General features: G+C 35.7%; 5 protein-coding genes across 5 annotated transcripts; 2 read left to right on the top strand and 3 right to left on the bottom strand.

Moving 5' to 3' along the window:
- Window positions 1-1292: 1292 nt before the first annotated feature.
- LOC112717055 (pentatricopeptide repeat-containing protein At5g13770, chloroplastic) lies at window positions 1293-3435 on the top strand. Its single transcript, XM_025769152.3, has one exon. It carries the CDS (start codon window positions 1354-1356, stop codon window positions 3163-3165), a length of 1812 nt encoding a protein of 603 aa, XP_025624937.1. The 5' UTR covers window positions 1293-1353; the 3' UTR covers window positions 3166-3435.
- A 409-nt stretch (window positions 3436-3844) lies between these two features.
- LOC112718058 (CASP-like protein 1C2) lies at window positions 3845-5465 on the bottom strand. The gene is made up of 3 exons (XM_025769966.1): window positions 5311-5465; window positions 4604-4706; window positions 3845-4081 (listed from the first exon to the last, which is right to left on the bottom strand). The coding sequence occupies exons 1-3, from the start codon at window positions 5463-5465 to the stop codon at window positions 3845-3847; spliced, it is 495 nt and encodes a 164-aa protein (XP_025625751.1).
- A 987-nt stretch (window positions 5466-6452) lies between these two features.
- Window positions 6453-7634, bottom strand: LOC112718059 (putative clathrin assembly protein At1g25240). Its single transcript, XM_025769967.1, has 2 exons — window positions 6798-7634; window positions 6453-6698 (listed from the first exon to the last, which is right to left on the bottom strand). Exons 1-2 carry the CDS (start codon window positions 7632-7634, stop codon window positions 6453-6455), a joined length of 1083 nt encoding a protein of 360 aa, XP_025625752.1.
- A 1119-nt stretch (window positions 7635-8753) lies between these two features.
- On the bottom strand, window positions 8754-10192 carry LOC112718060 (uncharacterized). Its single transcript, XM_025769968.1, has 3 exons — window positions 10042-10192; window positions 9723-9874; window positions 8754-9206 (listed from the first exon to the last, which is right to left on the bottom strand). Exons 1-3 carry the CDS (start codon window positions 10190-10192, stop codon window positions 8754-8756), a joined length of 756 nt encoding a protein of 251 aa, XP_025625753.1.
- A 12431-nt stretch (window positions 10193-22623) lies between these two features.
- On the top strand, window positions 22624-23772 carry LOC112718062 (F-box/kelch-repeat protein At3g23880-like). The gene has a single exon (XM_025769970.1). The coding sequence runs from the start codon at window positions 22624-22626 to the stop codon at window positions 23770-23772; it is 1149 nt and encodes a 382-aa protein (XP_025625755.1).
- Window positions 23773-24568: the final 796 nt, after the last annotated feature.

Below are 24568 nucleotides of genomic sequence, written 5' to 3' on the forward strand. Positions count from 1 at the left end.
CCAAATGCAGTTGTTATTGTTTGTATTTATTAAAAATTATTTTAATTTAATTTATCATATGTTATCATTTTTAAAAAATTAGCTCTTAAAAATTAGATTTTATAAGCTACTTTTGAAGAATAGTAAGCTTTACCAAACTAAGGCCTATTTGAAAAGTTTTAAAATTATTTTTTTTTGAGCTTTTGACTTATAAAAAGTAGTAGTATTAATATTTGGTGCAATTTACAAAACTAAATTGTAACTTTTTAAGAAGTTATTTAGGTGCTTATAGAGAAGTTAAAAAAAACGACTTCTCTCATGATAAAAAGCTTTTTATCACATTTCTTTTAAAATAAGTATTTTTAGAACTAAAAATTCAAATATAAAATAACATATTTATAAGCGGTAATATTAGGAAGACAAAAAAAAAGCCAAAACTTGTCTTATTTAATATTCATTAATTATCATAACAATTAATAAATATTAAATAAGATAAATTATGGCTGTTTTGGCTAATTTTTTTAATTACCAAATATTTTTAATATAGATATTTATTATTTAAGTTATCTCTTTAAGAGAAATTCAATTAAACTGTGCTAAGTCTAATACCAATCCAAAGTAATTCCTATACGACAGATTGTGAAAATTCTTGGCATATGAAAAAGGAAAATCGAAATCAGTTATAATTTATAAATTTCGAGAACATGATTTATACACGAAACAAGAATAAAGACAACGCTAGAATAAACTTTTAACTTATCAATCTATGCATAAAACAAAATAATAAATAAACCCTATTTATCTTTACAATTTAATAATTTAACATTGTGAATCACTTTCAAGTTTCAACCAAAATAAAAATTTGTCCACAAAAAAAAAAGAAAGAAAAAAGAATTGAAGAAAATGGCTACAAGTGATTAACGTGGCCTTCATAGAGTTTAACATAAATATACAATAATAACAATAATGAAATTATTTTGGCAACCTACACATCACAGGTCAATTTTTTCAGTGACTAATATGATCCACATGTTTCAGATATCCAAAGCTATCAGATAATAATATTAAAATAAAATTAAAAAAGCCACATAATAATAATAATATGATAACACCAAGGGAGCTACTCAAATGAAGATGCAAAAAACATCTTTTTATGAAGATGCTTTGTATAAAAGTGTGATTTATTGATTTGACCACACTTCAAATAAAAACAACACTTTTATAACATATCAAAATCTAACCCTACACTCCATCATCTAAAGGTCAAAAAGAAAAATCATCACATGAAGACAATTATAATATCTTCATGGGAGTACCCACCTAACACCAAAACCACGTTCAATTGAAGACTCCCTCTTATGTTTCCAACTTTCCATGGCCATTTCTTGCACTGCAGAATGGTGCTCAAGATTCACACATCACCATGCATTCCGTTCTTCCTTTTACACTCTTCCGAACCCTAACATTTCTAGATTCTTCGTCCATGCGAATTTCTCTGTTTCCCCTACACCAATCTTGGAAGAAGCATCTTCCAACTTGATCCATCATCTTGATTGCAACTATGGAGATTCTCCTTCCCAACAGTATTCCAAGCTGTTAGCCACTGATGATGACCGGAATCTGAACGAGTTCTTGTGTGGTTTATTTGAGGATTCAAAAACTGAGGAGCTTGCATTTGATTATTACCAAAGGTTGAAGGAGAGAGCAGAGTTTAGACCAGAGAGAACAACTCTTAACCATGTTGTAAGGTACTTGTGGAAACTGAAGAAATGGGATTGCATTTCTTCAGTTTCTGAAGACTTTAAGATTTATCGTGTGCTTCCTGATAGGGATACTTGTTCTAGGTTGATTTATTCTTGTATTAAGCATAGGAAGTTCAGGATTACTGAGACTTTACTTGATGCTTTTCAATTTGATTCTGATGTTGCTACTTTAGCATTTGGTTCTGCTATGAGGGGTTATAATAAGATTCATATGTTTAGGAGAACCGTTTTAGTCTTCCGGCGAATGAAATTGAGTAATGTTTCTGCTGATTCTGTTAGTTATTTACATGTTATGGAAGCTTACTCGAGACTAGGGGATTGTGGTGAAGTGGTTAGGTTGTTTCATGAGTTTGAGAGTAGGAAATTGAGAGATTCTGCAAGGTACTTAGGTGAGGCGTATGAGAGTCTATGCGTTTCGTTAGGGAAATCCGGAAGAGCTTTTGAAGCTCTTGATTACTTCAGAGAGATGATCAAGAAAGGGGTCTTACAGTATTCAATTTACTCCACATTGGTGTACTCTTTTGCGAGTTTGCGCGAGGTTTCTGTTGCCGAGGAAATTCTCAGAGAGGCGAAAAGCAAGACGGTGATAACGGATCCTGAGGTCTATTTGAAGGTTGTGGTTATGTATATTGAAGAGGGTTTAGTTGAGAAGACATTGGAAGTTCTTGAGGAAATGAGGGATGCTGGTGTTAAGGTTTCTGATTGCATATTATGCGCTGTTGTCAATGGATTCAGCAAAAGAAGGGGCTTTCCGGCTGCAGTTCAAGTATTTGAGGAGCTGATTTCTCAAGGCTATGAACCGGGCCAAGTCACCTATGCTTCGGCTATAAATGCCTATTGTCGCCTCGGCCAATACAGCAAAGCAGAGAAGGTGTTTGAAGAAATGGTAGCAAAGGGGTTTGACAAGTGTGTTGTGGCCTATTCAAGCATGATTGTGATGTACGGCCGGACTGGAAGGTTGAGAGATGCAACGAGGTTGATGGCGAAGATGAAAGAAAGAGGGTGCCAACCAAATGTGTGGATTTACAATTCCTTGATAGATATGCATGGGAGGGCTAAGAACTTGAGGCAACTTGAGAAGCTTTGGAAGGAAATGAAGCGCAGAAAGATAGCACCGGATAAGGTGACCTACACCAGTGTAATCGGCGCATATAGTAAGGCAGGGGAGTTTGATACATGTGTGAAAGTTTTCAATGAGTACAGATTGAATGGGGGCGTAATCGATAGGGCCATAGCGGGTTTAATGGTTGGTGTGTACTCAAAGGCAAGCATGGTTGATGAATTGGTCAAGCTCTTACAAGACATGAAAACCGAAGGGACGATATTGGATCAGAGGCTGTATCAGTCTGCTTGGAATGCTTTAACCGAAGCCGGTTTGCAACTTCAGGCAAGATGGTTGAAAGAGTGTTTCTATGTAGCATAGTCTGCTCTTTCAAATTTTTCATAACAATGGCCAAATCTGAAGGTGAAACTGGAATTATTTGAATATAGATAGATCAATTAATGCTTGTTTCTTCTAGCACTTGGAAAAAAGATAGATAGCTATATTGTCATGTGTATAGTTTTGGGGTGAAGAAGCTCAGCTTTGTACAATGTAGTCCTTTCTTTTTAACAAAAAAAATTGTATGTATGCTTCCAAATTTGTACTTATATTCTGACATACATAATCCAAGTAAAAGGCCATTAGTTGCAACCTGAGAATGTTTTTAAGTTTCTGTCTTTCTGGAACTAGGAACACAACCTATGGTGTAGGATTTTTCTCTCTTGAGTACGATCTTTGCACACACATCAATATGATTCTGTCTATGCACACCACACCACCTTGATATTCAAAATATGAATTTTATTTGATGCAGTGACAGTGCTTTATATAGTTATTCAATCAGATTTATGTATTTAGATGACTTTTAAGTAATGAGTTTGAAAATTAGTTAATTCTACTAATGTGTCAATATACAATTGGTTATTTGTGTAAAATTCTTTACCACTGACAATGTAAAAAAGCGTTAAATTATTTGAAATTTATCATGAAAAAGTCTCAAAAACAGATAAAGTTCTAACTAGTGACAAAGATGAGGACTAATTCAGTATATACATGTGGTTTATAATGTGATATCAATAAGAATGGAATTGAATTCAGCTTGAAGAGCTAGCAAAAGGAGCAGGAGGTAGATTACTACGCCAACAAAGCCAATGCCACATGCAGAGAGGATTCGGGCACAATAAGAAGGAACTTGGTGATATATTGACTCCCAACGTGCATGAGGGATGCCATTCCTTTCTATGATACCAACTGCCAATGCTGCTGAGCAACTTGAGGACAGTATCACAACCAAAACCTACTCAACCATCATATACATCACAAATAAATTTGTTATCATTCAAGTTTAGATTTAGGTCGATGAAAACTCAGGTGCAGTGAATTTCATGTGAAGTTGATAACTGATAATCATTACATGATTTGACATATTTGACTAAATTGTCATCTAACGACTCTCATCTATTAACTTCACATAAAGTTAACTGCACCTGAGTTTTTACCATTAAATGAACATTTTGTTGTTAAACAATAGTATAGTATTTAAATGTAACACTATATTGAGGCTGCAATTATGAATATAGATAGTAATTGAAAAATTGAAAAAAACTAACTAATCATGCATTCTCAAACTTTTCAAAAGTTTTTCTAAGATTTTCTTTATGTAGATTTTACATTAGTTATCTAATTAGTCACTCGTATAAAATACATATTGAATTACATAAAATTTTTGAATTTACAATTGCTTTTAATGAAAAAAAGAAATAATTTCATGAAGTTTTAATGAGAATAAAATGAATGATAGTGTGTAGGAGGGTATTACCGAATCTAAAGCAACTACTAATTGCCATAACTGACTCTTCCTTGGAAGAAAGACTAGCAAAGTGCCATAAGCAGAAATTAGATAATTTGCAAATATAAAGCACCTGTAGCAAAGGTCAACCAAAGTCAAACAAAAGCCATTGAATAATTCCTTTAAACTAAAAAATTCCCTAATCATGTCAACTGAAAAAGTTTCACTATTAATTTTATTCTGGAGAATGCATACTAGACTAGATATTATAAGTATAACTAGTAAAATTTAAATTTTAAAGAATTTATTTTCATTTAAAGTTTAATATTTAAAAAAAATAATTTTCATATACTATCAATAAAAAAAGTTTTACACACACAAATAATCGTGTGTTGTTATATATTAGCAAAAATAACTAATTTTTAATTATATTATTTAAAAAAATCATCTAAATTCTGGAACTTAATTAAATAATCGTATAAAACCCTTTACAATGTGAACTCATCAAAATTAACAAAATTATTACGTGCACACAACAAAATTAACAACTAAAACAATGAAAGTAAAATTGAACTTTTTCGTTTCAAAATAAATATCACCTTCACTAAACTAATACATTCATGGACCAATATATCTCAAGAATGTGCCAATTTAGCCAAAAGAGTATTTATTTCCAAACAGAAAAAAAAAACTATCGTAAAAGAACAATAATCCACAAAATTAAATTATGAACTCACCAATAGGATGGTATGTCGCCAAAGGTGACATGAACAGAAGAATCAGTATAAGTGGCGGTTTGATGTGCACTGAGCATAACACTAGCGGCGGTGAGAGTAGCAACCGCCGCAAAACCCCTCATACACCTACCAAAGTTGGTAGTATTACTTTGCATCACTTTAGTATGAACAACACAAACACTGTGGTTGATTACTTGGGTTTCTTTTTTCTCTCATGCTTGTCATGTACTATGTTTTTTGGCCAATATTAAAATCTCGTTTCTCAATCACATGAATTAGAATATTTTCCTACCAATTTAGTGTCATTCCATATTTATATATTAAACTTTTTCATCTAATAATAAATATTACTACTAAATTACAATTAGTAATTAACAGTGTATATTTATATATATGGAAGGAAAAAACTTTAATTTTATTTCATAGATATTTGTTACAATAAGAATTTAGTTATATCTTAATAAAGATATTGGTAATAGAGAATAAAACTAGAAAGCTTCTATTTTATTAATTTTTTTTGTCTTATAAAAATTATGTTATGATATGCTATGCTATGTTTTTTATTTGATCAAATCCTTTCCTTTACTAATATTATTAATTAGATCAAACTATATATTATTGTGATTTTTTAAAAATAATTTTACTATATCATTGCATCCTATTAAAATTAGGATGTATCATATATGCTACCAAATTAGAAACAAATTATCATCAAACCATTCCCATCCTCCTGAACTTTCTATATATAATATATATTTTTCCCATTTTTCCCCCTCACTTGCAATGTTTATAAGATTTTCTTTTCCCCTTTCTTTTTACTTAACCTATTTTAATAAACATATTTTTTGGTTTTCCACTTTATCCCCGACCAGACAGGTCAAAGACTAATCCATCGCGGATCTGAGCTCCATTTAAGTGTTTGTCGCTGGCTAATAAATTGCTGCATGCATAAAGCGAGATTCGAACCCTTGACACTTGCTTAAGCTAACGAGTGAGTTTTTTAATAAACCTATTTAGTGTTTAATTACTAGCATGTTAACAGTTAAGAAGAAAAATAAACACTGAAAAAAAAAAAGAACCACCATGATTTCACAATAGATGATGAAGTTAATAATTACAAAACCAGCAATTAAGTAATTTTATTAAAAACTTATTAGATCTGGAAGAACATGATGTTGATGAGGATTATAAGGCACAATGCTATTATAAGAAGAATCCAGTTCCAAAAATGGATTATAATTATTAGTAGCAGCAGCAGCAACAACAACAGCACTGCTCATTTGATCAAATGCCACGTCATCATCAAACACTTCCCACTGATCAGTAATCACTGTCTTCTTCATCAAGAAATCATTCTCTCTAACAACAATTGCCATCTCTTCATTCATCTTCTTAACAACATCATCATCTTCATCTTCTTCATCCATGTTCTTATCCTTCTTCTTCTTCTCATTCACACCATCAATTATTCCTTTCAATTCTTTTACATCTTTCTCAGCTACCCTCAAGATCTTGGGAGAATCAGAAATATTAAGAACCCCAATTTCCCTGCAGAATTCGAAATACAAGGCGAGTTTATCGCCTTGCATTTCGCCTTTCTCGATGATCCGAAGCGCGGTTCCGGCTTCAACCGTTCCTCCCATATCAAAAATTTTTAGAATCACTCTCTCCATTCCCTTGCAGTAGCTATCATAAACTTCAAGAACCTCGTCGATGACGCAATCCATGGCTTCAAGAACAAGCACAACGTGCATGGAAGGATTTCGCGGCTTCACATGAAGGATCGCGTCGATCAAACCTTGAAGTTTCTCTAAATTCTGTAACTCCTCCGCCAGAGTCTCCTCCGTTTTCTTCCCCGGCTTCCGCTTCCTCGCCGCCTGAGCGCAAACGTACGATGACTTGAGATCCAAGTAACTGTAATAGGCACGGATGAAAGCGTTGTATCCCCACGCTTTTTCGGGGTTTAAGTGACCGTCGCTAAAGTGTGTCATATCAAATGGAAGCCTTCTTAGCATTTGAACGGTTGGAAGGTCGAAACAGAACACGCCATGGATGAGCATTAGTCCTTTAATGGCGACAACCCAGCTATGAGTCTTTTCCATCCTCGTTGACAATGTGTAGAGAAGAGGTTTCAGGTACAATGGCGAGCTTCGCAGCCATTGGAACACCCTTTGTATGCTCTTGTAATCCATACATTGCTCGTTATGGCTCGTCGCCTTTATCACCACTCTCTCCAGATCTGGGTGGCCGTGAGGCGAGAATTTCGCCACCAAAATGCTGTAATTGTCCTTGAGAGCTCCGGCCGCCCTCTTCCATATCCTCATGTTTATAATATTCTTTGTAACTGAACAAAAAGAGACAGAAAAAGCTCAACACAATAAAGTGAAACAGTTAACACTGTGCGAGAATATTCGAGAGGAAAAAGAAAAGAACAAAGGAAGGAGGGGAATAATTGTTGTGTTGTGAGATTCCCCTGATTGGGTTTGTGTATGAATTAATGTGTAAAATGGAATTGGAGATTGGATTCAAACTTGGCTGAACAGAAAGCTTGGGTTCTTGTGGTGGTGCTGCTCAAGCTGCACAGCCTGTGATGTGTTGTAATGTTGAACTGTTTTGTCTTGGCGGGGCATTTTTGGAATGTATGCGTTGGAATTAGTCAAGGGTTGTTTAGCTGTTACAGTTACAACAATGTCTTTGACTTAATTCCCAAGCCAATTCTAGAAAATTTTGTGTGCAAATTTAGTTTCCGATTTTGTCCTTATTACAGATCTCTACCTATTAATAAAACTAAATCTAGAATTTTTCTTGCAATCTAATTTTTACTACACATACGTTTCAACACGCTTTAGCGGATTTTAGTCAAGATCACTCCTTAAATCACGTGTGTTAACTGCATACTTATGAACTCAATTGTCACTATTTTTAGAATTAATTACTTATATTACTCTTTTGAAACGTATTGCAAACATATCACTATTTTTGTATAATAATAATATTTTTTTTATTAAATGGAACTGAGAGAAGAAATTAAATGGAATTGATGAATAAACTCAATCTGAAGTGAAAGATCTCAAATGAAAGTAGCTGATACACGTGGCTTATATAGCAGCAAACTACAACTAACTTGGCCTCTAACTAACTGATCCTTCGTGGCAACTAACAATAACAAACTCTACAACTATCATCTACTTAATTTAGTCACGCCAACCATGCAGGCATGAGCTGAACTTGGCTGCATGAGGTTGCACCATATGCTGTGAGCTTCTCTTCAAACAAAGATGCTATGTGCACACCGAAATTCGATGGAGAATATTATCCTCTGCTTCAAGTTACAGCAAGTTTTCCACAACTCCACAAGCATGGTTCACAAATAGTTTGCTACAACCTATGAAACAAGTAAAATTCAAGAGTCATTGGTGTTATAAGGATATGACTCTACACATTCATAATAGTGGCACTTCCATCTTCATTAGCATGTTAACCAGATAACCACCTTCAATTTCTAACTCTGAAAGGCAAGTAAGATGTTCAAGGCTCCATTTAATGATATCTGCATTTGAGCCGATTCGAAGTGTTCGTAAACTGATAGGAAGACCTTCATTTGCAAAAAACTGCATACTTGGGAGGTTAAGAACTGTCAATTCTTGAAGGCCAACAAGAGCATTAACTGGTTCTAGTAGTGAATTAAGCATGTTGCAATATGACACCCAAAAACGTCTGAGCTTAGGAGTTGGCAATCCAAGATGAGGAAACGATTCAAATTCAGGACATTCTAGAATGTAGAAACCTTGAAGAAATGTCAGACACTGAGGTGCATCTTCTTCTTCTGAAATTGAAAATGATTTCAAATTCTTACATTCTATAAAAGTAGAGCCACTTGAGCACAGGGAGAGAGCCTAAGGGAATTGATGTCAGTGAGCAACAACTATTCCATATTGTCAAAGATTCAAGTGCCGTGTAACTACGCAGGGATTCATGATTTGGGAATTCAAAGTTCTCACAATTTTTTAGGAACAGAACTCTTGAGCAGTGCAGCTATCCCATTCTAATGATAGATCTTCAATTTGTTCTTTCTTCTTCATATTGGCTTGTGAAGCATCACAGGGGTCAACAATGTTTTGTAGCTTTGAAATTCAGAGCTTCCCCTGCAAATTGGGAAATTTTTGCAATTCTCCCACGTTCAATTCATTTTGCTGTCTGCTAACAACAAACCCAGATAAAGTTTGGAGATTTTCTAGTCCTGCAATTGAGTCCCACTAATGTCGAGGTGGCAAAGATTCACCAACATTCCTATCTCTTCAGGTAATTCAGTGAGAAACTTACAATCAGACAACAGCAAGCTCTAAGTACCTTAGTAGCAGAGCAGGTTGCACATTCAAATTTGGCAGATCCCAAATGTTACTTCTAAGTACCTTATTCCAATCATTTTTCGACAATTTGGTGCGAAGAAGACCCCCCAATGCAACTGCAGCTAAAGGCAAACCATCACATTTTTTCACAATTTCTCTTCCAATTCCTTCTAGGTTGGACCTTTCACTGGAATTAGCAAGTAAAGACCAACAATCTTCACTATCAAGAGATGTCAAATGGAAGATAGGAAAGATTTGCATAGCAGAGTATTCAAGTTATCAGTATTTGTTGTTTTTGAGGTAACCGATTCAAGCGCAGTCATAGTGATCCTGAAAACCATCAAAATCCTTTGAAACACATGCCCATGCTTTTAAATCAAACTTGTCTTTAACTTCATCTGCATCTTTCCAAGAAGTGTAACATTAAGCTTCCTTCTCCTAAAGAAGTCCAAGAACTCATTGGAAATGATCTTATCCAACAACACCTGAACATAAGTAGAGAGTAATGCCCCTCCCACCATAGCAGCAGCCATTTTTTCTTTGGTTTAAATATGACCCTACATTTAATGATGATTACAAGAGAAATAGTTTGTAAGTAAGGATTAATAATCAAAATGGCTATGAGAAACTATGGACTGTTCCAGGAACAATTAAGCAATACTTCGAGAGTTGGACGGGGCTTTTGCTAGGAAGGATGAATGCAATAGGTAGTTGATTGGTTTTTGTGCTATCATCTGGAATACTTGGCTGGAAAGGAATGACAGGATATTTAGGAATCAAGAAGCAGGTATTGCGGAGGTTATCAACAAGTCGATTAGGAGCAACAAAGAGTGGGCTGATTTTGATCCTTCTAATTGTTGATGGTGTTGAGTTAAGAAATTAACTAAATTAATTAGTGATGACAAACATTATTTTTGGGCAAAATAAATAATTAGTGTTAAGTGTTAACAAGTATATGTTGCTAATTATTTATTTCATATTGCAGGCCAACAAAATCTCAAGCAGCCCAAATGATATGAAAATGATATAGCAAAGCTGATGGGTAAAGCCCAAACAAAAGCATTTGATAGAAGCCAAAGAAATCAGATGGGCCAAACGGGTTACATGAACCAAACCGATCCAAGCCCGATTTGAATTTCAATTCCCACCATATTGCTCAAACCAAAGCAACGTTCTCCTCTCTAATCAAGTCACATCAAGACTTCAGTAAAGTAAGAAAGAGAAAGAGAAGAAAAGCTTCCTCCATAAGCTAGTAACCAAAGAAGCAAGAAAGAGAAAATCTAAGCTTGAAGCACAGAAGCTAAAGCAGAAAATCTAATACAAATCAAGCTTAAGAAAGGTAATCCATCTCATCTTGCATGCATCAGATCTTCATCCCTTCTTCCCAACGCTCTGTAATATCCAAAAATGGCATTCAAAGAAAAAGTTGATCTCTGTTCTTCATTGCTACAAATCCACGGTCACAAGAGATTCTTGGAGACCAAGTTGCATATCTATGGTTCAGATTTGGTTGACCATTGGGAAACAATTTCGGTTACTCCTTCATGGCTTTCGGTCAAGTTGGAAGAGTCAGAAGGAAAGGTTCTACTTTGATGATTAAGAAGAAAAAAAATGAGCTTGTGGGTTGGTGAAGCTCAAGGATCAAGGTGTTGACCTTGGAAGCAGAACCGAGCAACATGCAGGGAGATAAAAGAAGCTTGCTGCTCATTCAAACAAAAAAAGGAGAGAAAACCAGAGTTTGAAAGTTTTGTTCTGAGAAGAGCTCTTTGAAGAAGTTCAACTAACTGGACAGTGTAACCTAAATCAAAGGTGCATTCCGCCAGTATGAAGAACTGAATCAGAGGCTTGCTTATCCGGTTTTTCGCATAGCACAGAGGCTGCTGATGAAGTCAATCTCCTTCATGTTTCTACTGATTGTAATGTTCTTTTCAATGTTTATCTTTCTGTAATTTCTTGAGAGAAAAGGCATTGTGAGAAAGCTTGAGAAAAAGCCAAGAGTTGAAAAAGACTGAGTGAAACACTTGAGAGAAAAGCCTAGAGTTATTTTCTGATTTCTTTAGGTTGGTTAAGTGTCTTGTATCTTGTACCTGTTTGGTATCCCTTTCTTAGTTGGGTTAGCACTAAGAGTGAATAGTTGAGTGTTAGCATAGCCAATGTCAAGTTAGGTTAGAACTTGAGTGTGAAATTGGTGTATGTAATACTGTTAACTATAGTGAAATTCTTCCATAGTTGTGGAGGAGACTGGATGTAGGTTGCATAGCACAAAGCAACCGAACCAGGATATATGCTGGCGTTAGCTTTTTCTTCTCTGTCATGTTCTGTTTTCTGATTTTCATGAGACAAAAATAATTTGTCTCATAAATTTCCGCTGCTGAGTTCAAACAGAATCAGATTTGTAACTTTGCTTTAAAAAGGGTGAAAACAGCAAACCAAAGGAAGGCATAGATTCAACCCCCCCTTCTCTAAGCCTATCACAACCTTCAATTGGTATCAGGAGCTAAGGTCTCAAGAATCAAGCTTAACCGCTTGGAGCAAAGATCCAATGGCGAACAACTTGGGCACAACCACAGTTGCCTACACCCTCACTGAAGGTCAGTCAAACAACCGACCACCTTTCTTCAACGGGAAGAACTATTCCTACTGGAAAGAAAGGATAAGGATCTTCATCCAATCCATTGACTACAACCTATGGAAGATCGTTGTGAGCGGTCCAAAGATCCCAACAAAAACAAGTGCTGATGGAGTGGTGACTCCAAAAGAAGAAGCTGAATGGAATGAAGATGATAAGAAGAAGATAGAGCTGAACGCTAAAGCAATCAACCTTCTTCACTGTGCTATCAGCTTTGAAGAGTACCGGAAGGTGTCTAAATGCAAGACAACCAAAGAAATCTGGGAAAAACTCCAGGTTACACATGAAGGCACCAAACAAGTCAAAGAAACGAGGATTGATATGCTGCGAAAAGAGTACGAGATGTTTAGCATGAAGGATGGAGAAAGCATTGATGAAGCATTTGAGAGATTCTCAATCATAATCAACAACCTTGATGCTATGGGTACAAACTATGCAGAACAAACCTTGATGAGAAAATTCCTTAGAAGCCTCACAAAAGAGTGGGAAAACACTGCCACTGTCCTAACCGAGAGTAACAACATAAGTCCAATAACCTATGATGAGCTGAGAGGAAAACTCCTTGCCTATGAAGCCACACACACAAACACAGACTCAAAGAAAAAGGGAATAGCCCTTAAGTCACAAATAGAACCGAAAGAGAGTGAGTCAAGTGATGGTATTTCAGATGACGAGCTTTTGTTTTTTGCTAGGAGATTTAGAAGGATGTTGAAGAGCAAAGGCAAATACAAGGGCTCAAGTTCAAAGGAGCACAAGATAGACTTGAGCAAGGTGACATGTCATCATTGCAAGGAGGCTGGACACTTCAAGTCAAACTGTCCAAAGCTCAAAAAGGAGGACAAAGGAAAGAAGGAAAGGAAGAGAGTACTCATGGCAGCTTGGGAGGATCTTGAGAATGACTCAAATGAAGAAGAATAATCTGAAGGAGATAACAAGGACTGTTTCATGGCTGGAAACAACAATCTCGATGAGGTAAACTATTATGATTTGACCATTGAGGACTTGCATGCTATTATTGATGATCTTACCTCAAACACCTCAAAACTGCTTGACAAATACAATGAATGCAGATCTGAAAGAGATGTGTTAAGAGCTGAAAATGAGTTTTTAAAAGAAAAAGTGAAGGAAATTGAATGTGCTTTAGACGTCATTGAAGAAAACAGATTTCTAAAATCTGAACTTGAAAAATTAAAAGGAAAGCACATTGTGGATCCCTCACATGAGTTAATTGCTGAAAATGAAAGATTAAATGACAAAATTAAAAGACTGAATGGTGACTTAGCAAAATTTGCTCAAGGTTCTAGTAACTTGGACAAATTACTTGCAAGTCAAAGACCGTTGTTTGAAAAATCTGGTTTAGGCTACATAGCCAAGGAAGATGCTGTTTCCAACACTTCTTCTATGAAATTTGTGGCCTCTTCATCAAATACTAAATCCATACCAAACAAATCAGGTATCGGATATGTTTCAACTTGTGAAGAAAATTCTGATGAAGAATACACAAATGAAGCTGAAATTTCACTAAAAACTGGTCCGAGTTCAAACCGGCCAGGTTTGGGTTATATTTCGAAAAATGAGGCTGCTTTTAAGAAACCAATTTTCTATAACAAAACCTCATTTTCGAAAAATCAAAAGAGTTCTAAAAATTCTGGTGAAAATAGTTTTGTAAAGAGGAACAATTATAACAAAAATCGATTTGTTAAAGGAAATGTGTCTCCCCAAAAAACCAGAAAATTTCAACCATTTAATCACTTCAAGCAATTTAACTCACCTAAGTTTCAGCGACACACACCAGAAAATCATTGTGTTAATTGCAAAAAATTTGGTCACTCATATGTACAATGCTTCATTGAAAAGAGAGTTGTAGGAAACAAGGTCTACAATGTTGTTTGTGATTTCAATGCACTTGGGCAACCAAGATGGATTAACTTCAAAGGATCCAAATTAATTTGGATACCTAAGGCTACCTGAAACTCATCATGCAGATTTGCCTAGCATCCAAGAACAAAAAGGACATGTGGTACATGGATAGTGGATGTTCAAGACACATGACTGGAAGGTCAACCTACTTCATCAAACTAAATAAGTATGACGGAGGTTTTGTGACCTTTGGAGATGATGGCAAAGGTAAAATCATTGCAGTTGAAAAAGTAGGTAATGAGCAATCTACTTTCATTGATGATGTGCTTCTAGTTTGTGGTTTAAAGCACAATCTGTTGAGTATTAGCCAACTGTGTGATTTAGGATATTCAGTAGTTTTCAAAAGACTTGAATGCTGTGTTGTTAATGAAAAAACAAATGAAGTGATGTTTGTTGCCAAGCGTTTCAATAATATGTATGGACTTACTCTTGATGAACTAAAGGATCAAAATGTAGCTTGTCTTCACTCTAAAGAATCTGAAAAGTGGTTGTGGCACAAGAGATTGGGCCATGCAAGTATGTTTCAAATAAACAAACTTGTAAAGAAAGAATTAGTAAGAGGTCTTCCTTTGATAAAGTTTGACAAAGACATTACTTGTGATGCTTGCCAAATGGGAAAACAAACAAAAAATTCTTTTAAACCAAAGGAAGACATCTCTACTAAAAGACCACTTGAGTTGCTACACATTGATTTATTTGGTCCAACAAGAACTCAAAGCCTAGGTGGTAAACATTATGGTTTAGTAATTGTGGATGACTACACTAGGTTTGGCTGGGTTTTATTTCTTGCACACAAAAATGAAGCCTTTTCGGTCTTTGAACCTTTTTGCAAGAAAATTCAAAATGAAAAGGATTTGAAAATCTCTTCTATAAGAAGTGATCATGGAACTGAATTTGAAAATAATTTATTTGAATCCTTTTGTGAGGAATTTGGAATATCTCACAACTTCTCTTGTCCAAGAACACCACAACAAAATGGTGTTGTGGAAAGAAGAAACAGAAGCATACAAGAGATGACAAGAGCCATGCTTTGTGAGAGCAATGTTCCAAAATTCCTTTGGGCTGAAGCGATTAACACAGCTTGCCACATTTTAAATAGAACAATCATAAGAAAATTTTTAAAGAAAACCCCTTATGAACTTTGGAAAGGCTACCCACCAAACTTAGATTACTTGCACATCTTTGGATGCAAATGTTTTGTTCTAAATAACAAAGAAAATTTGGAAAAATTTGATCCAAAGGCTTATGAGTGCTTATTTGTAGGATATTCCACAACTAGTAAAGCATATAGGGTTTATCATCAAGATGCTAGAATTATTGAAGAGTCCATACATGTTACATTCTGTGATACTAACTTGGTGCAAAGCATTTTGGAAGATGGTGATGCAGGAAATCAAGCTCAAAAGGAGAATGAAACAGCTCAGAATCATGAAAAAGAAAATTCTGGACAAGCTGAACCAGAAAAAGCAAATGCTGAAAAATCAAGAGACAATTCCATTTTGTCTCATGAATCTGAAGGAAATTCTGCAGACAGCGGCATACAGAATCCCTTGGTGACTGAATCCGCATCCAAGTCCACCAAACCTCGTGAATGGAGATTCTTGAAGAATTATCCTGAGGAATTTGTCATTGGGGACGTCTCTCATGGAGTGCAAACTAGGTCTTCCACTAGAAAGGCAAATGAAAGTTCAAACGTTGCCCTTCTTTCACAAATAGAGCCTCAAAACGTCAAGGAAGCACTAAATGACCCCTCTTGGGTTAAAGCTATGGAGGATGAGCTTCTTGAGTTTGAAAAGAACCAAGTGTGGACTTTGGTTCCAAGGCCAAGTGGAAAGAAAGTGACTGGCACCAAGTGGATATTTCGGAACAAGTTAGGAGAAGATGGTAGCATTGCAAGAAACAAGACAAGACTTGTGGCACAAGAATATGACCAAGAAGAAGGAATAGACTTTGATGAATCATTTGCCCCTGTCGCCCGAATGGAAGCCATAAGACTTCTCTTAGCCTATGCTGCATTTTGTAGTTTTAAACTATACCAAATGGATGTGAAATGTGCATTTTTGAATGGTGTGATAGATAGAGAGGTATATGTGGAGCAGCCCCCTGGTTTTGAAAATAAAGAGTATTCTAATCATGTTTTTAAATTGTCTAAAGCTCTCTATGGTTTAAGACAAGCTCCTAGAGCTTGGTATGAGAGACTTAGCTCTTTTCTTTTGAAAAATGGTTTTCAAAGAGGCACCACTGATACTACTCTATTTATCAAGAACTCTAATGATTCTTTTCTTTTAGTCCAAATATATGTTGATGACATTATTTTTGGATCAGCAAATGAGTCCCTTTGTACTGAATTTGGAAAGCTCATGACAAGCGAATTTTACATGAGTATGATGGGTGAACTTAATTTTTTTCTTGGGCTGCAAATTAAACAAACTGAAAACGGTATTTTCATTCATCAAGAAAAGTATGCCAAGGAATTAATTAAGAAATTTGGTATGGAAAATGCCAAACCCATGGGAACTCCCATGCATCCTAATTCCAAATTAGATAAGGGAGAAATTGAGAAAGATGTTGATGAGACTAGGTATAGAGGAATGATTGGTTCTCTTATGTACTTAACTTCCTCTAGACCCGATATTGTGCAAAGTGTTGGATTGTGTTCTAGGTTCCAATCCAAACCCAAGGAGTCACATCTTTCTGCGGTTAAAAGGATCATTAGATATATTCATGGCACATCCAACTTTGGTCTTTGGTATCCTAAGATTGATGATTTTTATGTAGTTGGTTATTGTGATGCAGATTTTGCTGGTGACAGAGTAGACAGAAGGAACACTTCTGGTTTATCTTGCTTCCTTGGAAAGTCCTTAAATGTTTGGTCAAGTAAGAAGTAACCAACAGTGGCCTTATCCACTGCAGAGGCTGAGTATATAGCTGCTTCTTCTTGTTGTTCTCAGCTTTTATGGTTAAAAACACAGCTTGCTGATTACAAGTTAAATGCTGAAAATATTCCCTTAATGTGTGATAATATGAGAGCCATCAATATTTCTAAAAATCTAGTTTTGCACTCTAGGACTAAGCATATTGAAGTGAAATTTCACTCAATAAGAGAACATGTCCAAAAGGTGGATATTAGCATTCAATTTGTTAAATCAGAGGAGCAATTAGCAGATATTTTTACAAAACCATTAGCTGAGGATAGATTCTGCATGCTTAGGACTTGTCTAGGAATTTTGAGTTATGATTCCTTATTTGAAAAGTGCTGATGTATTTGCTGGAGCTTTTTTTGTCTCATAAACAGGTATGAGACAATTCTGGGCAGGAAATGAAATTTTTCTTCAAGACAGCGTGATCTGGGCTTGCTTCAAGAGAAACTCAATCTGGGCCAACTTAAATATTCAGATCAATAGTGGTCCAAATGTGTTTCATTAAATCCAAATCACTTCAAGGCCCAAACATGAATGTTACAAATTTTTTGTTAAATTCGTTCATTTTTTGTCCAAAATGGTTTTTCAATGTGATTTGATTTTCAAGGACTTTGAATTTTTAAAATTAATTTTAAAACCAAATCAAATCTTTCTTTTATGAGGTCATGTCTTTTCAAGTATTTTCAAATGGTGATGCAGTTGCATGGTTTTGGAAATTTGCTTTTGGGTACGGTTACCAACACTCCCTCTCTTCCCTCCATAACTTCTCCTCAACCCTTCGGTTTCTTCCCTCTCACACCACTATCTCTCTTCCATCAAAAGCATCAATTTAACCAAAATGAGGAAGAAAGTCATTGCTAAAAGGGCTCCTCGTGAGAAGATTTACAAGCAACCCACAAAGCCTTCCACTCGCTATCAAGACCGGACCTTTACCCCTTCTCCTTCTCCTCCTACCTCTTCTCCTCATTGTGACCCCATGGCTCGAACCAAGAACACTCCAAGGTTCCCTGCCTTGGCCAAACCAACTCCACCACCAAAGGCGACGCCTTCCAAACCTACCTCTTCAAAACCCGGCTCTTCAAAGCCATCCTCATCCAAAGGGAAGCGTCAGGCGACGGAGGAACCTGTTCCTGAGCCACAACAACCCAGGGCAAGGTCAGTTCCGGTGCATTCACAGAGAGGTAACACTCGAGTCCCTCTCAAAAATGTTAAAGAACCAGATATTAGACCATTTGATCACAAAGCCCATTTTATGACCGCTCATTCAAACTATAATCCCTATAGATTCAAATCTGCCATGCATAATGATTTTTATGAGGGAGTCATCCAGTATCGTACCCTATGCTCTTCATTTCTCGCTGATCTGCCATCTTTGAAAAGAAAAGGTTTTCCTTTTGTTGACAACTTAATTTTTCTGGACTGGAATCACCTTTTTGACATCAAAAAACCTGTTTATCCATTGTTAGTCAAAGAGTTTTATGCAAACATGACATATCATGAAGGCACCGCTCATTCGTATGTCAAGGGCCGAGATATCATTTTAAACAATGAGACCATCAGTGAAGCTTTGAAGTATACTGATGTTGGGCCTTGTGCTTACACGTCAGTTAAGTGGGATGAAGGAGTTGGTGTTTCTTACAATGATGCCCTGGCTAGCATTTGTGAACATGTTTCCTTAATAGATGGCATTACACCCACACACAAAGCCCTAGGATATGAACGTGCTCAGTTGCACCGAATGGTCAACCACGTTATACTTCCTCAAAGTGGTTCATATCAAAGGGTTTCATACACTGACACTCTTGTCTTATATGCCATTCTCACCAAAACTGAAATTTCATTTGCATATTTGATGGTTAGATACATGTTTGATTCTGTTAGAAGTGAAAAGGACAAAGCTCTTCCTTATGGCATGTTTCTAACTTGTATTTTTGAGTATTTTGGTGTTGACTTCACAAATGAGAAATATGAAAATAGACATTCATATCTAAAGGGAGGTGGTTCAGTGAAACAGAACAAAGGACCCACTAGATCTGAAAGAGTTGTCTTAGATGATGAAGATGATGATTTTGTCCCTGAGGATTCCCCTGCTCCTTCCACGGAGGGAACGTCCATCTCCACCGGAAAGAAATCGGCTCTGCTAAATGTGGTTAAGGATGTTGCTCAAGAATTTGTATCTCAATCAAATCACATGATTGCCATGAGCAAGGAACAAAGGAAGTTAGCTAGCAAGCATGAGAACTTTCTGAAGAAATCAAGGGATAGGGTGGCTGTGCTCATGACCTTCATTGATAACCTTCACAATGATGAAGACATTGCCACTGATGTTGAAGAGGATGCTGCCTCGGAAGGGAATGGTTCTGATGCCTAGGATTTGTCTCATAAAAATTGCTGCTACTGATCATTTTTTTGTCTCATAAACTCTGTTTATTTTGCTACTATTTGCTCTACTTTTCTTGTTTTGGATAACTGTAATAACTTTGAACACTGATGCACTTTTGGTTGTTTAGTTGGTTATTTTGACTGTGCACTAACCTTTCTTGCAGGGTTTATAGTGCTGTTTTTGTTGACTTTGCATGTTATCCGCCCTTGATGACAAAAGGGAGAGTAATAGCCATTAAAAGTTGGTTTTTGATTCAGTTGAATGATGCTCAGTTGATTGATGCTGATAATTTATTAATGCTGCTAATTCTGTTCTGAACTTTGTTTTTGCAAATTGTTTTTGATTTACAATAAGCTTTGGCTGTTGTCATGATAAGAAATACTGGGCTGAATATGTGTTGCTAATTATATAGAATCCCTCAGTCAAGTTACATCTTGAATAGCTCCTTTTAAGCTTAATACAAACAGGAACAAAAAAGGGAAATAGCATAAATTCAGGGGGAGCTACTGTTGAAAACGAAAGGGGGAGCAACACATTAGCAAGCAACATCATTCAAAGGGAGTCTCTAAAACCTTACTCAAACTCATTTCCTTTTAATCGTTGCTTAAATCATGTTTGTCATCAAGGGGGAGATTGTTGAGTTAAGAAATTAACTAAATTAATTAGTGATGACAAACATTATTTTTGGGCAAAATAAATAATTAGTGTTAAGTGTTAACAAGTATATGTTGCTAATTATTTATTTCATATTGCAGGCCAACAAAATCTCAAGCAGCCCAAATGATATGAAAATGATATAGCAAGGCTGATGGGTAAAGCCCAAACAAAAGCATTTGATAGAAGCCAAAGAAATCAGATGGGCCAAACGGGTTACATGAACCAAACCGATCCAAGCCCGATTTGAATTTCAATTCCCACCATATTGCTCAAACCAAAGCAACGTTCTCCTCTCTAATCAAGTCACATCAAGACTTCAGTAAAGTAAGAAAGAGAAAGAGAAGAAAAGCTTCCTCCACAAGCTAGTAACCAAAGAAGCAAGAAAGAGAAAATCTAAGCTTGAAGTACAGAAGCTAAAGCAGAAAATCTAATACAAATCAAGCTTAAGAAAGGTAATCCATCTCATCTTGCATGCATCAGATCTTCATTCCTTCTTCCCAACGCTCTGCAATATCCGAAAATGGCATTCAAAGAAAAAGTTGATCTCTGTTCTTCACTGCTACAAATCCACGGTCACAAGAGATTCTTGGGGACCAAGTTGCATATCTATGGTTCAGATTTGGTTGACCATTGGAAAACAATTTCGGTTACTCCTTCATGGCTTTCGGTCAAGTTAGAAGAGTCAGAAGGAAAGGTTCTACTTTGATGATTAAGAAGAAAAAAAATGAGCTTGTGGGTTGGTGAAGCTCAAGGATCAAGGTGTTGACCTTGGAAGCAGAACCGAGCAATATGCAGGGAGATAAAAGAAGCTTGCTGCTCATTCGAACAAAAAAAGGAGAGAAAACCAGAGTTTGAAAGTTTTGTTCTGAGAAGAGCTCTTTGAAGAAGTTCAACTAACTGGACAGTGTAACCTAAATCAAAGGTGCATTCCGCCAGTATGAAGAACTGAATCAGAGGCTTGCTTATCCGGTTTTTCGCATAGCACAGAGGCTGCTGATGAAGTCAATCTCCTTCATGTTTCTACTGATTGTAATGTTCTTTTCAATGTTTATCTTTCTGTAATTTCTTGAGAGAAAAGGCATTGTGAGAAAGTTTGAGAAAAAGCCAAGAGTTGAAAAAGACTGAGTGAAACACTTGAGAGAAAAGCTTAGAGTTATTTTCTGATTTCTTTAGGTTGGTTAAGTGTCTTGTATCTTGTACCTGTTTGGTATCCCTTTCTTAGTTGGGTTAGCACTAAGAGTGAATAGTTGAGTGTTAGCATAGCCAATGTCAAGTTAGGTTAGAACTTGAGTGTGAAATTGGTGTATGTAATACTGTTAACTATAGTGAAATTCTTCCATAGTTGTGGAGGAGACTGGATGTAGGTTGCATAGCACAAAGCAACCGAACCAGGATATATGCTGGTGTTAGCTTTTTCTTCTCTGTCATATTTTGTTTTCTGATTTTCATGAGACAAAAATAATTTGTCTCATAAATTTCCGCTGCTGAGTTCAAACAGAATCAAATTTATAACTTTGCTTTAAAAATGGTGAAAACAGCAAACCAAAGGAAGGCATAGATTCAACCCTCCTTCTCTAAGCCTACCACAACCTTGAGATGGCATGCCAGAAATGACTACAGTTTAATTTTCTATTTTATTACTTAGTAATTTTGTACTTTCTAGCTACTCCACCTTGTTGAGTTGAATTTTTATTTCAGAAAAAATAGTCAAAATAATCTTGAAAAGAAACATACACAAATTTCTTACAAACAAGTTTGTTAGTATTTGATGGATTTACAATTATACTTTAATCAGTTAATGATGATAATTTTTAAGTAATTAATAACAAATTAGAACAAATGAATAGGATAAAATAGAGAGCCATGAGAGAACCAAAATGCGATTTATTATTTTATCGGAAGATGTTATTATACTCTCTCCTCCTAATTTTGGACCTTAATAATTAAAAAGAGAAAGAGGGAGAGCTGAATTCTTACCTTAGAAATATAATTTAGTCAGAAAACAAATCATATGATTAGAAGTAATTAAGATACTTCATTTCCTTCGTATCCAGATCGAGCTGCTTCTTCTTTGATGAGAAGTAACTCAAAACTCAAAGTCAAAGTCAAAAATAACATCAACCTTAACAAAAAAATCAATAAACTAATCTGTATTATTATTATTATTTAAAAATAACTACAGTGAATCTTTCTAAAATTAGTTTGATTTTTTATTTAAAAATCTAATATATTTTATATATTAATTAATTTTTAAATTTAACAATTAAATTTATATCTTTTATAATATTTTTAAATTTTAAAATTATTTTACCAAACGTAATTTTGTTTACTTATATTTATTAAAAATTATTTTTAATTTAATTTAACAAACATAAATGCTACCTTTTTAAAAAATAAAAGCTTTATAATGCCAAAACTACCTTTGCAATTGCATTTTGACTTGAGGGCATGCACATGGCGGCTCAACACCCAACAGCGGCGCTCCTCTTGTGTGAAGTGGTGATGGAGATCCTCTCTTGGGTTCCTGCAAAGCCTCTCACGCGCCTCAAGCTTGTGTGCAAGTCATGGAACTCCATCATCTCCCACCCTCACTTCGTCAAACTTCACCTTCACCGATCACCCAAAAATTCCATCCTCCTCTTTACGCGAACAAAAAGGCTCACCCTCGGCGAAGAAGAAAAACAGGGCTTAGTGTTGAGTAGCGTTGAATCTTTCATCCGAAATCCATCATCCTCTCTTGATGCTCAAGAGAATCGCCACTCTCTACATTTAGAAGACTGGGTTTCGGGTTCATGCAACGGGTTGGTTTGTGTGGCCCATATTCTTTGCCACCACAACAACGATATTTGCGATATCTGGTTTCGTTTATTGAACCCTCTCACAGGGTTTGTTTCAGAGAACTCGCCGTGCTTACGTGTCAATGTGCATAATTCTTTTGGGTTTGGGTATGATGAGTCAAGTGACAGTTACAAGGTAGTGACTGTCATTCGGGATTCTTCTGGAACAGTAACTGCGCAAGTTTATAGCTTCGGTGGCAGTTCTTGGAAGACGATCAACAGTCTCCCTGCTTTTCTGTTTTTTGCTGGAGATATTAATGGCCACTTCATCGGTGGCACTCTTAATTGGCTATTTCTCCGTAACCCGCATGGAGCTCATTATGATTGGTCTGATGTTACACTTGATATGTTAATGATTGTTTCTTTTGACCTGAAATCGGATACACATAAACAGATTCTGCTTCCAACGGGTATCGATGAGATCCCCCGTGAAGTGCCAACTCTAGAAGTTTGGGGAAATAGCCTGTATCTTCTTCATGATTACAACAACACTCATTTCATTGCATGGCAAATGAAGGAGTTTGGAGATGAAAATTCTTGGACTCAATTGCTAAAGATTAGTTTTCAACATCTCGGTGTTGAAAGGCTATTTTTACCGAAGTTTATATTTGAGAATGGAAATATCTTCATGTTGAGAGGCAGGCTTCCTTTTGAGAAAGTTTTTTATGACCGAAGAGATAATAGTGTTACACGCGTTAATATCTTGGGCCACAATCGTTACTTCGATGCATTTGATTATGTTGAGAGCTTGGTTCAGCCTTGTTAAAATTCGGTTCCTATTCAAAGTTTTGTTTCTGCAGCCTTTTATTCTGTTATTTTAAATTCTTATTATATTTCATGTAGGCCCGGCAAAGTTCATGTTATTGTGATTATTTTGGGTGTTTTCTTACTTTAGCTACTTCTTGTTGTTGAGTCCAAATTTGTAGACAGATCACTTTTATCATTACTATTTTAACATCCTACCTACTTAATAAAACTAATCACACAAACAAATGATAATAGTCTAATAATGTTTGGTCATCACTTCAATCCAGTTTTAGTTTTTCAAATTCAACATGATGTATATACCTTCATTAGTTTTTCCTTGGAAATTATGTGACTATGTAAAGGTGGTTTTGATACTGTGTATCTCCATTTCCAATAGTATTGAAACCAAAAAACTTATGTCAGAGTATTGTTTAGTTCTTTTTTTATTCGTAGTAAATTTGTCATGCAGTGTATGACTTCTTGGATCTTTAGATACATGTCTAATAGGATAGCAAGTAAAATAAGATTGCTATCTTAAATTGTTATATATTTATCTAATAGAATGGTAACTATGTGTATTTTGAATTTTATTACTGTAAGATAGTTAATACAAAGAAAAGACGATGAAGTATTGACTAAGGAGAGAATTTTTTGTCACTGAAAAAGTTAGATGTACTTAAAATCTTAAAATGATGTTGTAGAGAGACGGTTGGGAGGGGAAGGGTATCATAACAAAAACTTAATGACGGAGCTGCTTTTAGAATTGATCATACCTTATGATCGTCCGAAACGAGAGGAAAATACGTTTCGCACCT

The sequence above is a fragment of the Arachis hypogaea genome, chromosome 10, assembly GCF_003086295.3.
Source record: "Arachis hypogaea cultivar Tifrunner chromosome 10, arahy.Tifrunner.gnm2.J5K5, whole genome shotgun sequence".
Taxonomy (NCBI): domain Eukaryota; kingdom Viridiplantae; phylum Streptophyta; class Magnoliopsida; order Fabales; family Fabaceae; genus Arachis; species Arachis hypogaea.

Coding starts and splice junctions, on each gene's coding strand:
- LOC112717055 (XM_025769152.3), top strand. CDS start 1,354: ATGGCCATTTCTTGCACTGCAGAATGGTGCTCAAGATTCACACATCAC.
- LOC112718058 (XM_025769966.1), bottom strand. CDS start 5,465: ATGCAAAGTAATACTACCAACTTTGGTAGGTGTATGAGGGGTTTTGCG. Junction 4,707..5,310: donor GGCGACATACCATCCTATTG/GTGAGTTCATAA, acceptor CCTTTGCTACAG/GTGCTTTATATTTGCAAATT. Junction 4,082..4,603: donor TAGTAGTTGCTTTAGATTCG/GTAATACCCTCC, acceptor ATGGTTGAGTAG/GTTTTGGTTGTGATACTGTC.
- LOC112718059 (XM_025769967.1), bottom strand. CDS start 7,634: ATGAGGATATGGAAGAGGGCGGCCGGAGCTCTCAAGGACAATTACAGC. Junction 6,699..6,797: donor TGAGGGTAGCTGAGAAAGAT/GTAAAAGAATTG, acceptor GTTGTTAAGAAG/ATGAATGAAGAGATGGCAAT.
- LOC112718060 (XM_025769968.1), bottom strand. CDS start 10,192: ATGGCTGCTGCTATGGTGGGAGGGGCATTACTCTCTACTTATGTTCAG. Junction 9,875..10,041: donor GCAGATGAAGTTAAAGACAA/GTTTGATTTAAA, acceptor TTGATAGTGAAG/ATTGTTGGTCTTTACTTGCT. Junction 9,207..9,722: donor CGAAAAATGATTGGAATAAG/GTACTTAGAAGT, acceptor CAATTCCCTTAG/GCTCTCTCCCTGTGCTCAAG.
- LOC112718062 (XM_025769970.1), top strand. CDS start 22,624: ATGGCGGCTCAACACCCAACAGCGGCGCTCCTCTTGTGTGAAGTGGTG.